Genomic DNA, 16,890 nt, shown 5'->3' on the forward strand with positions numbered 1-16,890 from the left:
GTGTATGTGTGTGTGTGTGTGATGTGTGTGTGTGTGGTGTGTATGTGTGTGTGTGGTGTGTGGTGTGTGTGTGTGTGGTGTGTATGTGTGTGTGTGATGTGTGTGTGTGTGTGATGTGTGTGTGTGTGGTGTGTATGTGTGTGTGTGATGTGTGTGCGTGTGGGGTGTGTGTGTGTGTGATGTGTGTGGTGTGTGTGTGTGCGCGTTTGTGCGTGCTCATAATCCATCCTCATGATTACGTAATTGTCTCCCAAAGACCCTGGCTCCTGGCCCCTATCCCCTAAGGGATTAACAATTCAATATATGAATTTCAGGGGGTGGAGCTACTTGCTGATGCATGGAGGGAGGTGAGAAAGAAGAGATTTGGAACCGGGAAAGAAAGCTCTTGCTGCCTTACCTACAAAGGTGAAGCGCTCCACGGGTGGGCGGACACAGCAGATCCGGCTGAGGCTTTCTCCAACCTTTCCCAAGATCTTGGCTGAGGGAGAGAATAAGACAGATAGAGTCAGAGGGAATGAACCACTCACAACAGGCCGGCCTCAGGGCCACTGTGAACAGGGGTGTGCTGGAGAGTGTGGGAAGTGGAAGGCAGGAGGAGGGAGGGGGAGAGAAAGGGCAGAGCAATGACCGCCAGAGGTTCTTTCTTCTCCCTCAGAGTCCAAGGCACAACACTGTAAGCAGTCTACTTTATGGTCATGTTTATTGCACTGTTGAAAAGTGGAAAATAGAGAAAAGAAAGATATGTAAAGGGGGGGGGAAAGCAGTATCCTAAGTCTAGAGATGACTACTGCTTAGAGTCTTGGTGTATTATTTATTTTCTTCCATTTTAAAGAGCATAATGTGTGTATGTTGAGTTAGATTGCAAACCTAAGGTGCATCCGTACTACTTTTCTTCTTCTTCTTCTTCTTCTTCTTCTTCTTCTTCTTTTTCTTCTTCTTCTTCTTCTATTTTTTAAAACATTTTTAAAATTATGTGTTCTGCCTGCACACCAGAAGAGGGCACCAGACCTCATTATAGATGGCTGTGAGCCACCACGTGGTTGCTGGGAATTGAACTCAGGACCTTTGGAAGAGCAGCCAGTGCTCTTAACCTCTGAGCCATCTCTCCAGTCCCTCTTCCAATTCTTAACATTATGGTTTGAATCTTAAATGTCCCCACAGGTGTTGAAGACTTGGTCCCCAGCTGACATCACTGTGGGAAGCGGTAAAGTTTTAGGGAGTGGAGACAGTGGAAGGATATTAGGTCACTGGAGGGGGGTCCTGGCTCCTCCCTTCCTCTCCTTTGCTTCTGGCCACCACAAAGTGAGCCACCTCCTCTGCCACTCACTCCCATGATGCTTCATGCTTCCGGAGCATCAAAACAACATGGCCAAGTTTCTCTGGACTGAAACCTCTAGAACGTGAGCCACATACATCTTTGTTCCTTTAAGACTGCTTTTTTTCCTCAGGCATTTCGTCACAGCAATGGAAGGGCCACTGTCACTAATACACTTCTCATGAGCTCCTCAATGGGTTTGTGCCAGGCCAGCCAGTCCTACTGGACAGTAACATCCAAATCCAAGGAACTTCAGCCTGAGGCATACTACACACTAGAATCATCTCTGCTGAGCTGGGGGGGGGGGGGGCATGCCTGCCCACGCAGATGGTTTTCACAGTAACCAGGCATCCTATGTGGCCGAGAGGCACCATATGTAGCTCTTCAGGGATCTATCACTCCAGGCCCTTGTCCCAAAACTTTCCTAGTACCCAGTATAACTGCAGGCAAACTGAGGAATCCTAGCCCTATTTTTATAAATTACTATGTTTATAATAAAAGACCAGTAAGATAACAGCATATGGTCTCTCGGTACCTGGCTCTTAGAGTTTGTATTTGGTTATAGTTTGTTTGAAACAGCACCTCGTGCAGCCCAAGCTGGCCTTGAACTCCTGATTCTTCTGTTTCCATCTCCTGAGTTCTAGGATGCAGGCATCTGCCACCACACCCAGCTTTATCTCTTGGGATTGACCTGGAAGAATCCTTGCAGTGGTTCTCAACCTCCCTAACGCTATGATCCTTTAATATAGTTCTTCATGTTGTGGTGACACCCAACCGGAAAATGATCTCATTGCTACCTCATAACTGTAACTTTTGTTACTGTTATGAATCATAATATAACTATGTGATCTGCAGGATATCTGTGAAGGTTGCAAGTCACAAACTGAGAACCAATGCCTTAGGGCATGTACTTGGACCTGATGGTTCTTCTACTTCTCAGCTGTGCAGCTTAGGCTAATCACAAATTGTCTCTGAATCTTCATTTTTATTTGTCAAAGGAAAGACAGCATATATGTCACAGAACTACTGCATTCAGTGAGAACACAATTAAAGGACTGAGCACACAGCACTGTAAGGTTCACAGCGCTAATGAAAGAAAGGGTTGGTGGTTTTGTTCTTTGTTGTAAAGGAAGCAGGCTAAGAGTATGGGTATTACGTATGAAATGTGACTCATAGCCCTGGTACTTCCTCACTGTGACCCTGGGTGAGACCCTCAACCTCTCTGAAAGAAGCAAAGGAAAAAATGTTCCCTTTCACATATTAAATCCCTACTTAAGACAATTATATTTAAATACTTAAGAAGGCACATTGTCCTCTCTCCTCACTCTCTGTCCCCTCTCTTCTGCTTTCTCCTCTCCTCTTTTCCTACCTCCCTTCTCTGTAGTGAGAGTTTTGGTTTCTTTAAAAACCCAGTTATGTGACTACATTTTCATTTTAACCCAGATGTAGGGTAAGAGGCTGCTTCACAGCAGGGGATTATGATTTGCCTCATACACTATCAGGGGCGTGATTGTTGCCAACTGCAGATAGGTCAGTTCTGGGGATGCTGATGAAGGTATTAATGGGAGAGCCCTGAGAGAGCCTTGGCTGCTGCTGTTGGTTCATCCTGCTGCTGCATTTGCTGTTTCATTTGCTACTGCTGGATTGCAAGCTTGCTAGTTTGCTGGACTGTTGGATATTCTAACAATGAAGACTGGACTTGCCCCAAGGAACCCAATATCCCTAATCAACAGGAAGTAGACTATAGAAGTCCATATGCCACCTTTCTCTTCTAACCTTCTTTCTCTCCTACCTAGTGTGGGAGAGTTGAAATAGATTAGGGTCGAATAAAGGCTGGAAGGGAGGTAGAGATATAAGAACACAGCAAATAGATTTTTAAAAAATATGACAGCACTTCTCCCTTGTCCTTCCTATAATTAACCTTTCTCTTCCTCTTCCTCCTTCTAGCAACTCAAATCCTGGGTGGGCCCTCTAGGAGACTCAGAAGACTAAGAAATTTACCCAGTGTCCCTTACCTGCAGTGGGCTTGGTGGGCACATTGCTGTTCTGGTAAATGGGCTGGGTGTTCTCGTGTTGTGGCTGACCAATCACAGGTGTCATGGAAGGTGTGTTGACATTGGAGAGGATGCAGCCAGTCACTCTCTGGGGAAAGGGAAAAACACTGAGTCAGTGTCCTTAGCCAACAGATGCTGAGAATCCCCATGCTGGCCTAACTGCCCCCCATGGACATCTGTCTCGAGCAGACTGAGTCAGCATCAAGCTGAGGGAGGGCCCTGGGGCTGGTTCTGGTGCAGCTGTCTACACTGGCAAGAAACAGAGAAACAGAGTAGCTCAGCAGAAAAGCTTGGGAAGCAGCATCACACAGCCCTGGACCCTAGGCCAGGCTTTCCTCCTTCTAGCTATGTGACCTTGAACAGTTAATCACTCCTGTACCTTAATTTTAATTCAAGTCTGATAATGCTTTCTTTCTTTCTTTCTTTTTAAAAAGATGTATTTATTTATTATGTATATTGTTTTGCCTGCATGTAGAAGAGGGCACCAGACCTTATTATAGAGGGTTGTGAGGCACCATGTGGTTGCTGGGAATTGAACTCAAGACCTTTGGAAGAGCAGCCAGTGCTCTTAACCTCTGAGCCATCTCTTCATCCCTCTTTCTTTCTTTTGAGACAGGATTTTTCTGTGTAGCTCTGGCTGTCCTGGAACTTGATCTGTAAACCAGGCTGGCCTGTAACTCAGAGATCTGCCTACCTCTGCTTCCTGAGTGCTGAGATTAAAGGCCACTACCACCCATGACCTTAAATTTTCTGTCCACCTATTTCCACCTTCTGAATGCTGGGATTGCAGTCTTCATCCATCCTTTGATATATATATATATATATATATATATATATATATATATATATATATATATATGTACACACATATATGTATGTATATAAATAAATACATACATGTCTGTAAATAAATACACACATACATCTAGGTAGAAATCAGCCATAGTCTCCTCTCTCAGGAAGGCAGGCCCACCTAAGGCAGAATTACTTGAGCAAGTATATGTAAAGTGCCTGACAGATGCAGGGCTTGGTGTAACCTTCTGCATGTCATGACTGTCTGTGGTCCCTGACTGCTTCATGGGACTCAAATAAGATCATATCTGCCGGGGAGCTCTGCAGGCCTGGAAAAGGTCAGGCCAGCCACAGACATCACCACCACCTCAGCCTCTGATGACCAGACACATCAGTGACAGGGCCAGCTAGAGACCAAAGCAAGGATATATTTATGTCACAGGAAGTGTGGGGTGAGTTTCAAGGCCTTGGGCCTGCTCATCACATGTCAGAGCCACTTGGTGGCTTGTGACCCATTAGCCACTACCCTGTGTTATCAAGCCTACTGATGTAGAATTATAGGGCTGAGAATGGAGCCTTCTCCACACTGGAGCCAGAAGCAACTCTTCCTTCACCCAGGGTCGGAGGGTGACAGAGAACCACGGGACTAAGTAAATACTCAAAGTCCTCCTCCCCCAAAGTCAGCATCTCAGGATGATGGTGTTCATTACATTTTCAGGGTTGGGGTCCTGCTGTGAGAGAACCCTCAAGCCCCAGTGATGGCCAGGAAGACCGTCTGGGCACGGCTTCTATAGGCCATCCTGCAGGGAGAATGCCTGGAGTTTTTCTGAGGCCTAGAAGAGCAGGCATTTGGTTTGTGGGTTAATGCATCATGTCTGCCTGCTCCTAATACAGAAGGTCACAGCAACACGCAGCTGCATCTGTGAGACAGCTTCCCAGCCTGCTTAATGGCTCCTCTGTCCAGCTGCGGCCAATAGAACGAAAGGGTGATCTGTGCTCTCTCATTATTATTTTATCACCAGAAAAGACAGTGTCACATTGTCACTTAATAGCCGCTCTGTGGCCGAGGAATTTCTTCTCCTGCTGTGTCCTTACTCCCATCTGATTTGCTCTGTCCACATACCCGTGCCCTGCTCAGCCCTCCGTGGCTCTCTTGTCCTCAGCAGTTTTATATACTCAGCCCTGAGTGGCCATCTCCCTGGCAAGTTTACCCTCCGTACCAGGATCACCAGCCGTATCTCAGGACTGGGAAAGGTGGGGTTGTCAGGAAGCAGCTCTGAGCTCTGGCTACAAGGCTGGAGACCATCTGTCACCTGCACTGTGAGCCAGCCTCTGCAGAGCTGCCACAGCTGAGGCTTGGGAATGCTATCCTCTGGTGCGGGCTCCAGCTTTGAATTGATTAAAAGAGGAAGTGCCCAGAAAGCCTGGGCATTTGAGTAACCAAACAATGGCCAGGCTCGATGGCCATTTTAGCCAGGCCAGTGCTCAGGGGTGCTAGAAGGGCTTCGGAGTCTCCCTAGGCCTCCGTGTGACTAAAAAGAACACAGGTTCCCATGTGACAGTGTCCTCCCCACCAACTCAAGTGGCAAGTATGAGAAATAAACTAATTAATGTAGTCCACTGATGATTTTATCCGTTACCACAGCATGTCTTTGCCTATCCTTTCATCCCTCTGCTGTGGAGACTACGCAGAGGAGGAGTGGGAGTGACCCTACCTCATAGTCTTTTCAAGAGGACCAAAAACCAAAAACAAACAAACAAACAAACAAAAAAACGGATCAGGATGGGTATGAAAGGTTCTGAAGATAGAAGGAAAGATTGGTTCTGTTTAATTCCACAAAGGGACTTAATAGACTGAGCAGCAATCTGCTGGTCCTCCAATGCTCCCCTTGCTCATGGTCTCCTAGGATGTTTTTGAACCCTAAATCCCATGTAGAAAAATGAAAGCCAGCTGTGTGGTTGGTGCAGTGTCGGGTGGTCAGGGGCAGCTCCACGGAGAGGATGGCGACAGCCCCTCCGTCAGCAAGGAGAGGGGTGGGATGGGGTTCTCCTTGGGTCAGAATGGTGCCTTTTTAGGTTATTTAGGGCTGGAAGCTCTCCACGCCGAGGGTGGGGAGATGATTTCAAAGGACAACCTGCTCTATCTGTCAGCCCGTCAATCAGGATTTTGGCCATGGGTAGTGCTGTTTCTCATCCTGTCACTGTTGACTTCCTGGGGCTGATATTGATCTGCGGAGGGCACTCTGCCCACAGTGTGGTTGGTGCTGCTGGTACACAGCCAGCCCTAAGTCCCTGAAGGTTCTATGCTGCAGTGGGGAACACAGTAGCTCTCCTTCATCCTGGGTCAATAAATGTCCACTGTGTGTCCCCGGATACATAGACTTCCTTGTACCCCAGTAATATAGCAGGGATCAGACGCTGTTGTCCATGAGGTTCTTAGATGGAGGGATGCATGGGAGTTAGGCTCGGTATCTTAGCCTGGACTGGGAATCTGTGGGTTCCCTAAGCGATGGGGAGGGAACCTGTCAACTTGTACCAAGTCTAAGAGGACATTGTTTTTTTGTTTGTTTGTTTTAGCCCAGGCTAATAGCATTAAATTTATGACCCTCCAACCTCTACCTCCCAGGATAGGGGTGCACATCTCCCCATTCAGTTTTTGTCTGGTACTGGGAGTCAAGCCTAGGGTTTCACAAATGCTAAGCCAGCCCTCTAACGACTGAGCCCAGGCCCCTCTTTTCCTCGCTGAAGTCTTACAGCTTTGTCTTCTTCATCCCCCCTTGAGTTTGCTTCTCCAGCTGATGAGAGCTGCCCAGGTCAAATCCAGCCCCAACAGCACCCTATCATACCCAAACGGGAAGACATGTCAGAGAGTAGAAGACAGGGAGCAAAGCCGGTACTGCTCCAGGGTCCTAGTTCACTGTTTTCCCTGGGCTGCGCTGCCTCACAACTAACTGGCAGGGAAGCAGGAAGCAGATGCCAGGCCAGCAGGCCAGCAGCAGCCTTCACCTACCCCTCTCCTGCATCCTGCTTTCCCATGCTTACCTTCATGAGGTCTCGATGGTGCTCCAGCACACTGCAGGTGGTCTGCCAGGTGTCCTGGTAGCACTCCCATGGGTCCACCCTGCCATCACATGAGAATTTGTTTTTAGTTTCCATTCGAGGCACTCTCTCTTCATTGCTTCCTCCCAAGCCTCAGTTTCCCTCTCTATAAGATGAGCGGAATCTAGCATAGGCATGTAAGGAAGATGCTGGTGTAAGTCTCTCTGAGTTTAACCCCAGCTTAGCACTCTGTCTAGTGTGAGGGCTTGGGCACTATTATACGCATAGAGCCTAGCAAGATGTCTTTGTACAGATTCTCGTGTGGAAAAGGGAAATCTTCATGAGCCAGGGGCTCATCAAGCAGGGACTGAGGCTCGCCCTGCCAGGCTGCAAGCCTTGGCAAAGAGCCCCATGGGCCTCACCTGGGTGAGACAGTGCCTCGAGGCTAGAAGTAAGGCATGCCAGCTAGCCTGGAGGGTACAGCCCCACAGGCCAGCTAACTCCTCCTGAACGGGAGGCTGGGAAGTGAGCAGGCATCCTGCCCCAGACTGATGCCTCACTTGGCCTCAATTGCCAAATTAATGAGCTGCTAAATTGAGATGTTCTCTTAGCGGCTGAGCATCCCTGTCCAACCCCTGCCACAAGCACGCACCTCAGGTTTCCTGAGCTGAGATCTTCTTAAGGGAAAAGGAAGGGGATCTGCCTGCCCTCACCGGGCTCCCCTCTTGCCCTGGCCCTGTGTATAGGCAAGTATGGGAGGTGGGCAAGGCCCCTCCCCCTGGCCTCACCAGGCAGGTGTCCTGTCAGGGCTAACATAATTAATTTCCCTCCCAATAGAGCTCCCTGGGCTTCCTTAGACATCTCAGTACTGATCTTCCAAGTGAGGCAGGTGAGGAATTATTCCACGTTTTTCTAAGCATCATCAAAGCAGGAACAGGTTTCTGGCTGGTGTTTTCTCCCCTGGATTCATTTCCCACTGGCAATTAAGCATTCATTTACAGCACTAAGAGGAGTGGCTTCTAATCCTGACTCAATCACAGATGGACTGTCCTCCAGGACTTTGGTTTCTTGGGACCTATTTCTCATCTCTTGACCCAACCTGTGTCCTTTTTGGTTTTTTTTTTTTTTTTAATTTAAAAAAAATTTAAAAAAATTTATGTGAGGGTGCCTGTGGAGGTCAGAAAGGGTGTCAGATCTCCTGGAGCTGGAGTTTCAGGCAGTAGTAAGCTGCCCAAAGTAGGTGCTGGGAACCAAAGTCATGACCTCTGGAAGAACAGCAAGTGCTCTTAACTGCTGAGCCATCTTTCTGGTCCTCAAGCCAAAAGAAAGGCCCTCAAGGGTGAGGCTTCTCATACAAATCACTGTGCAGACCCACATGAACCACTGCTTAATTATTACTACGACTTCTCCTCACTCCCTTCAGTTCTGCCTGCTCATGCCTCTTGGGTTAACAGCATCCCTCACTGACTCTCTCCCCTTGCTGAAACTTCTAGGTGCTGCTTAATTTTCCAGCACAGGAAATTAAAGAGCAAATGATGTGCCATTATTATTATTTTTTTAAACACCATCTTCTCATGCAAATTATAACGGTAGGAACTTGGGGGACATAATTAGCATAATTAGTGGAAGCTTGCTTTAATTACACTGCTGGCTGGGAGTCTGGGAGTGCTGCCATGTTAGTGGCACAGCTTGTCTAAAGGGAAGGGGAGCTGGGAGGGGAGCAGTGATCAAGAAGACAGCTTCCGGTCTGAGCTGGTAGGGATGCCCTAGAGCGCACTCCTCATAGGCCCCACACCTTTGTTCAAGAGTCAGTGTGGACCCCTGAGGGATCCCGAGTTCAGAAATGGGCAGTAATCAAGGCCACGCACTTCCTCTGACAGGAAGTGAGTTACGGGTGAGAGTTAACAGAATTTGGTGAGAACGTGAATGAAAGACGTTTGGGATTTTGGGGCCAGGCTCCTCCCCCAGGTGATGTTTTTGAGAACCCATGCATCATACCAAAGAAGCCACCCATGAAACTCCTTAAGCTAACTCTTTAATTTTGTGAGCCTGATTGTTTGGTTCAAAAGTAAACAAAGTTATTTGTAGTGGAAGTTTTGATTTCTATAAGAACTCAGTTATGGGTCAGGCGTGGTGGCGCACGCCTTTAATCCCAGCACTCAGGAGGCAGGGGGAGGTGGATCGCTGTGAGTTCGAAGCCAGCCTAGTCTGCAAAGCGAGTCCAGGACAGCCAAGGCTAACACAGAGAGACCCTGTCTCGGAAAAACCAAAAAACCAAAACCTTAGTTATGGGGCTGGAGTGATGGCTCGGTGGTTAAGAGCACTGTCTGCTCTTCCAGAGGTCCTGAGTTCAATTCCCAGCAACCACATGGTGGCTCACAACTAACTACCTACAATGTGATCTAATGTACACTGTATACATAATAAATAAATAATTTAAAACTATTTTTTAAAAAAACCTCAGTTATGTTAGGTAAGCATGTTGTTTTAATGGGATATGGGGCTGCTTCAGATTGTCCACAGTTGCGCCAGCTGCAGATAGTTTAACTCTGAGGACTCTGAGAGAGAATAAATGCCAGGACCCCTGAGAGAGCCGCCAGAGGCTGCTGTTCTCCTTACTGCTGTCTACCACTGCTGCTGGTTCATCCTGCTGCTGCCTTTTGCTATTGCTCGCTTGCTGGACTGCTGGATATCCTGACTAAAAAGATTGAACTTGCCCCAAGGAACTACGTCCCTAAACAAACACAAGGGAGTAGTAAAGAGACACACGCTGCGCTTTCCCCCCTCCTACCTGGTGTTGCAGGGCTGGAAGGTATGAGGATAGATAAGAGTTGGAAGCGAGGTAGAGGTATAAGAACACCAATAAAGTAGATGAAAAAGCATGACCACAGTTATTAATTGGGCCACCATGGGAGATCTCACTACGGCCAGTACATGGCTACTATCTCTCCTATTTTCTCCAAATTACTTGTGGGCTCCAAATTACTGACCCTTCCTCTTTTCCATCCACCCCAGGGAGCCCAGGGCCACCAGCTTCGAGCACCATCATCCCAGCCCTACCTGATCCAGTCGGAATTCTGGACAGCCAGTTGACACATGATGAGACGGTGCCGACTTGACACAAGGCCCTGGGGAGCAACAAAGCCACGAGTAGTAGGGGCCCTCAGTCTTCCACGGTGCCCAGAAATACCCCGCCCGAACCACCCCATTACAAAGTGTAGCACTCTTGATGGTGAGAAGAAAGGAGGGATGTGACCCCCTGACCTGTCCCTCTGCCACACACACAAACATTGGGTGACAAGGGGAAAAGAAAAAGGATGAAGGATCGTATCCCTCTGGGTCAAAGTCCGAACTAGCTGATGCCCATTCTGCATAGATCTAAGGTTTGACCTGGGCTAAACTCGATTAGCCTGGTCTGGTAGGTAAAATATCCGTGGGGGAAACAAGAATGACCGGAAGAGTTCTTAAATTTTTGAAGACCCGTGGCGTATTATAAAAGGCATTGGGGCTGGGCGTGGTGGCGCACGCCTTTAATCCCAGCACTCGGGAGGCAGAGGCAGGTGGATTTCTGTGAGTTCGAGGCCAGCCTGGTCTACAAAAGTGAGTCCAGGACAGCCAGGGCTACACAGAGAAACCCTATCTCAAAACACCTCCCTCCCCCCCCATCCCCCACCCCCAAAAAAGCCATTGGAATGCTTCTTCCAAAATGAAAATCTTGGGAAATACTTGTCTAATACAGCCAAACCCATAACCCGCTGCCAGTCTGGAGCCCAGTACGGTGAACCCTTGGCTGTAGTGGGCAGCTGGCCCTCTGGCTGTGGCCAGACACTGGGCTCTGACAGTGGTCCTGGGAGGAAAGCCAGATGCCTACTGTCAGGCATTCAGCATCTCCAGGAATTTGGTCAGAGATCCAGGGAGCTATGGGTGGGGGTGGAGGGGTTGGGTGAGAAGAGGGTGAAGGTGAAGGGGGAGGGCAAAGGAAGGCACCCACCTGTTTTCCATAGGAGTCGTGGACAGGAGAGACAATGCCCCCGATCACAATAAACCTTCCGGTCTTGTGCAGGTAATCCCTGGCTCTTTCTAATTAAGAGAAGAGAACCGCACATTACAAGAGATTCGGAAAGGTGTGGGCTCAAGGTGGTAATTGAAATCAATCTGTTCGGTGGCACCGAAGCTGCTGAGGTTAGGTGCTTGCTATTTAAATAGAAGGTGTCAACTTTCAAAGCAAATGTCAGTGACTCAAAGGTTAGGGAGGCAGGCTGTAGCCCCAGACATGAAAGAACTTAAGGGCTTAATCCGGTGGTGAGGGGGTCTGCGTTTGTGGAGAAGCCACGGTAGCTAGGACTGGTTTAAAACAAGCACTTCATTAAGAGGAGTGAAATGTGCTGATTAGAATTTGCTCCCATTGTCACTTGCAGAAATTCCACTGCGGAGCCTTTCCTTGAAGGCAGAGGTAAGCCTCCTTAGAATATGAAAGATGTGTGATTGCCCTGTCTAACTACCAAAGAGGAAGAAACAGGAAAACAAATTTAAAGGGGCTTGTACATAATCACAGGGAATTAACCATCAGCCTAGCAAGCCAGCATCATTATAGCTGCTTAAGGGGGAAAAAAAAGCTGGGCCAAACAAAAGCCTCCTTGAGAGTGTAGCATTGCTTATCCAAATTGATCGGGCAAGGCCAGGTTCACTTTCATGAGAAACTAGTGAACTTGAAGAGCTTAAAAGCCTAGTACTGTTTTATTTCCAAGGGAGCCCACTGAACAAATTCTATCAGGATATATATTTTAAAGGTTCTTTTGGTTTCGTTGTTTCTTTGATTTGTGTGTGTGTGTGTGTGTGTGTGTGTGTGTGTGTGTGTGTGTGTGTGTGTGTAAAGGTGATTTCCTTAATTGCTTTCCACCTTACTTTTACAAAAGACTTACTTTATAATTTTGTGTGTGTGCGTGCGCGCGTGTGTGCACATGTGCATGCAGTTGCCTGAACTAGTCCAGGAGAGGCATCAGATCTCTCGGGGCTTCAGTTATAGGAGCCTGTGAGCACATGTGGATGCTGGGATATGAACTCAGGTCCTCTGGAAGAACAGTGGTCTCTGAGCCACCTCTCCAGCTCCTCCTTTATTTTGTTTTTAAGATTTATTTATTTATTATGTATAGAATTCTGCCCTCATGTGAGCCAGCAGGCCGGAAGAGGTCAGCAAATCTATTACAGATGGTTGTGAGCCACCATATGGTTGCTGGGAATCAAACTCAGGACCTTGGGAAGAGCAGGTACTGCTCTTAACCTCTGAGCCACCTCTCCAGGCTTCTCCTTTATTTTTTCAGACAAGGTCTCTCATTGAGTCTGGAATTCATTATTTCTGCCCAAACTAGCTGGCCAGTGAGCCCCTACCCTCACACTCCTGCCTCTGCTCCCCACAGTACAGGGGTTACAGACACATGCTGCATGCCTCATTTTCTTTTTTTTCTTTTTTCCTTTTATCATGGAATGGAGAACCTGTATGTGAGAAAAGTAAAAGGAACCAAGCCAAGTTTATTGAATTATAAATACAATCTCTCCATTTGCTCTGGAAAAAAAAAAATCTAAAATCATACTAAAAATAGCCAATTAGTCTTTCTTTCTTTTCTTTTCTTTCTTTGAAGGAGAGATAAACCTGTTTTTTATGATCCCAAGTGTGGGATCGGAACAGTCTTGTGAGAGAACAGGAGAGGTTAATCTACTAGAAGACCGACCAGCTTGTGCGGGAGCTTGATTGTTGCCAGCTGAAAAGATCCCGTGAATAGACTCTGGTAGGAGATATATAAATGAACAGAAAACTGGAGGTGGGGGCTTTTTGGAGACTTCGGATAGTTTTGACTGTTCATCGCCCCACTTCGAGACGCTCCTAGAGAGAACCACTCAAGGGAAGGCTTCCGGGCTCCGGCTTTTGCTGAGGTTCCAGTTCTGGTTACTCCAGGTTCCAGCAGAAGAAATCCTGCTGATTACACCAGGAGAATCATTCCTCGGAACTGATATCCTTACAGTTTTGTTATTGTGTTCCTTAATCCTCTTTTCCTATTGTTTTGGTTAGTGGGGTTATAAGTGATGTATGCTTAGTTACTAAGTTGTTAATAAAATATATTGGTTAAGAAAATTGAGCTTACATTTCTTTCTTTCTTTCTTTCTTTCTTTCTTCCTTCCTTCCTTCCTTCCTTTCTTTCTTTCTTTCAAGACAAAGTTTCTCTATATGTGGCCCTGGCTGTCCTGGACTCTCTTTGTAGACTCATAGATCCACCTGCCTCTGCCTCCCAAATGCTGGGGTTAAAGGTGTGGACCACCACTGCCCAGCCAAGTATATATAGTGGAAGACAGAATGAAACAAGGAGGCTGAGCTCAGATATCGGGTACAGAAGCTCTGGAGCCCCAGGATTTCATACTGAGAATCAAAGCACTCATGACAACTGGTACAAGTTCAATTTAGCACCTAAAACAGATGTTGAAGCCCTAAGGGATGGGGATGTTTCTCCGTGGCAGAGACCATACCCAGCGTGAGCAAGGATACGAGCCTTTGTTCCTTACAGATTCCTCTCAACTCACAAGGTGACCTTATCTGAAAACTAGCTGTTGTAGATTTCTCCTCTTCCTCCTCATTTGTTTTGTTTTGTTTTGTTTGAGACATAGTTTCTCTGTGTGTGTAGCCCTGGGTGTCCTGGAACCTGCTTTGTAGACCAGGCTGGCCCTGAACTCACAGAGATCCACCTGCCTCTGCCTTCTGAGTGCTAAGATTAAAGGCTCTTGACACCACCACCTGGCTTGATTGATGACTTCTTTCTTTCTTTTTCTTTCTTTCTTTCTTTCTTTCTTTCTTTCTTTCTTTCTTTCTCTCTTTCAGTCTTCTGCCTACACATACACATGCATGCCGGAAGAGGGCACTAGATCTGATTATAGATGGTTATGAGCCATCATGTGTTTGCTGGAACTTGAACTCAGGACCATTTGGAACAGTAGCCAGTGCTCTTAACCTCTGAGCCATCTCTCCAGACCAATTGATGATTCTTATAAGAAGAGATTGAGCCAGGTGGTGGTGGTGGCGGTGCACACCTTTAATCCCAGCACTTAGGAGGCAGAGACAGGTGGATCTCTGTGAGTTCGAAGCCAGTCTGGTCTACAAAGGGCTACACAGAGAAACCCTGTCTTGAAATAAGAAAAAACGAATTGGCTATTTTTAGTATGATTTTTAGATTTTTTTTCCCCCAGAGTAAATGGAGAGACTATATCTATAATTCAATAAACTTGGCTTGGTTCCTTTGACTTCTCTCACACACAGGTTCCTGATTCCATGAACAACCTTACACTTGATTAGCTCTTATGCTTGGTCTACTATAGGATTTATTTTGTACTACAGATTTCTATAGGTTTGACAAGTACGGGGCACACATCTATCATGAAGCATCACCAGAGTATTTGACAGCCCAAAATCTACTCATGCCAGCTTCTTACCCGACCTCTGCAAACCACGCTGCTATTTACTATTCCTTGAGATTTGCTACTGCCGTGAGGTGGTCAGAACAGTAGAGCATGCATGCTTTTCAGACTGGGTCCTTCCACTAAACACTAAACAGTTAAGTTTTCCATGTCTTACTATGCTGGCTAGTTTTATGTCAACTTGACACAAGCTGGTATCATCTGAGAGGAGGGAACATCCATTAAGAAAACAGCTTCATGAAAACCTACAGAATCGGGCTGGAGAGATGGATCAGTGGTTAAGAGCACCACCTGCTCTTCCAAAGGTTCTGAGTTCAATTCCCAGCAACCACATGGTGGCTCTCAACCATCTATAATGTGATCTGATGCCCTCTTCTGGTGTGCAGGTGTACATGCAGGCAGAACACTGTATACATAATAATAAATACATCTTTTTTGTTGTTGTTTTTGTTGTTGTTTTTCGAGACAAGTTTCTCTGTGTAGCCTTGGCTGTCCTGGACTCACTTTGTCCTCTTGTGGGACTCCTAACAGCAGAAGCAGGCCTGTCTCTGACTCTGTCGCCTGCCTTTGAGACCCTTTCCCCTTACCTGGAGTTCCTCACCTTGCTTCAGTAGGAGATGTACCTAGTCTTGCTGCAATTTGATATGCCAAGGTTGATTGACATCCACGGGAGCCCCACCCCCAGCTTGGTCTATAAAAAGAGTCCAGGAAGGCAAGGCTACACAGAGAACTCCTGTCTTAGGGGAAAAAAATCCTATGGCTAACATAGGTAAAGGATGCTTTCTCCCTAAGATCAGGAACAAGGACGTCTGCACCATCGCTGTCACTTCAGAGCGCCACCACTGTGGTGAGTACATGAGACAAGGAGAGGAAGCAAAGCACATATGAGTCCAGAGAGAAAAACTGAAAGCTGTGGGTGACATGGCAGTCGTAGGAATATCAAGAGATTCATAAAACAGCTCCTAGAACTAATGGATGCCCTGAGCTCAGCAAAGTCATATGACACGATCCATAGAAGAAAACTAGTTATTTTCTTCTTCTCTCTTTCTTTCTCCCCGCCCCTGGTACTTGCACTGTAGACCAGGCTGGCCTCAACCTCACAGAGACCCACCTGCTTCTGCTTCCCAACTCCTGGGATTAAAGGTGTGCGCCACCACTGCCTGGCAAAACACTAAGTCATTTCTACAGGATAGCAACAGAAATAAAAATACAAGGAAATTTGCATTAAGACTCAACACAATAAAGACTTTTTCCCCCGAAATGATATATAAATCTAAATTAATTCATATCAAAATCCCAGCAAGACTTTTTTTTTTTCGAGACAGGGTTTCTCTGTGTAGCCCTGGCTGTCCTGGACTCCCTTTGTAGACCAGGCTGGCTGCCTGCCTCTCTGCCTCCCGAGTGCTGGGATTAAAGGCATGTGCCACCACCGCCCGGCAGCAGGACTTTTATTTATTTACATTTTATTAATTTTTTAAATTTGCTTTGGCGTTTTGCCTGCATGTGTGAGGGAGTCAGATTCCCTGGCACTGGAGTTGCAGACAGTTGTGAGCTGCCATGTAGGTGCTAGGAGTTGAACCCAGGTCCCCTAGAAGAGCAGCCAGTGCTCTTAACTGCTGCGCTACCTCTCCAGCCCCTAGCAAGACTTTTTTTGTGTGTTTTTGTTTTTGTTTTTGTTGTTGTTGTTGTTGTTTGTTTTTTGAGACAGGGTCTCTCTGTGTTAGCCTTGGCTGTCCTGGACTGGCCTCGAACTCACAGCGATCTGCCTGCCTCTGCCTCCCAAGTGCTGGGACTAAAGGCGTGCGCCACCATGCCCGGCCCCAGCAAGACTTTTAAAAGTGAAAAATCTAAGCTTTATTTGGAAAAGCAAGGAACTAGAACAATCCACAGAGGTTTTATTTGTAAGAACCATGTAGAAGAAACAGGCCAAATCTCCTACAGTCTGAAAATGGCTAACGAACCATCTCAAACTGTGATGTATTCACACCACGGAGTACAAGTCATCAATGGGAAGAGATGATAAAAATACACCCAGCAGTTTGGGTGTGTTTTTGTCAGGCTTCTCAGGGCTGCGGCAGGTACCCAAGAGGACAGCTAAAGGAGGGGGGTTTATTTTGGCATGCGGTTTCAGAGTTCCGGTAGACGGTTGGCTGGTTCTATTGTTTCTAGAATGTGGTGAAGCATGGTGACAGAGGGTGTGAGTGGTCAGAGATGCTCTCACCTCACGGA

General features: G+C 47.0%; 1 protein-coding gene across 1 annotated transcript in view; it reads right to left on the reverse strand.

Moving 5' to 3' along the window:
- Positions 1 to 16,890, reverse strand: part of NMNAT2 (nicotinamide nucleotide adenylyltransferase 2) — a 159,365-nt gene that overhangs the window by 25,011 nt on the left and 117,464 nt on the right. The window contains exons 2-6 of the mRNA XM_084792419.1: positions 11,192 to 11,280; positions 10,261 to 10,328; positions 7,204 to 7,282; positions 3,331 to 3,457; positions 398 to 478 (exon numbers count right to left, since the gene is read on the reverse strand). Of these exons, the coding sequence (XP_084648545.1) occupies positions 398 to 478; positions 3,331 to 3,457; positions 7,204 to 7,282; positions 10,261 to 10,328; positions 11,192 to 11,280 (444 nt within the window). The remainder of the gene's footprint in view (positions 1 to 397; positions 479 to 3,330; positions 3,458 to 7,203; positions 7,283 to 10,260; positions 10,329 to 11,191; positions 11,281 to 16,890) is intronic.

Source organism: Acomys minous (genome assembly GCF_964271855.1).
Source record: "Acomys minous genome assembly, chromosome: 1".
In the NCBI taxonomy this organism is placed as follows: domain Eukaryota; kingdom Metazoa; phylum Chordata; class Mammalia; order Rodentia; family Muridae; genus Acomys; species Acomys minous.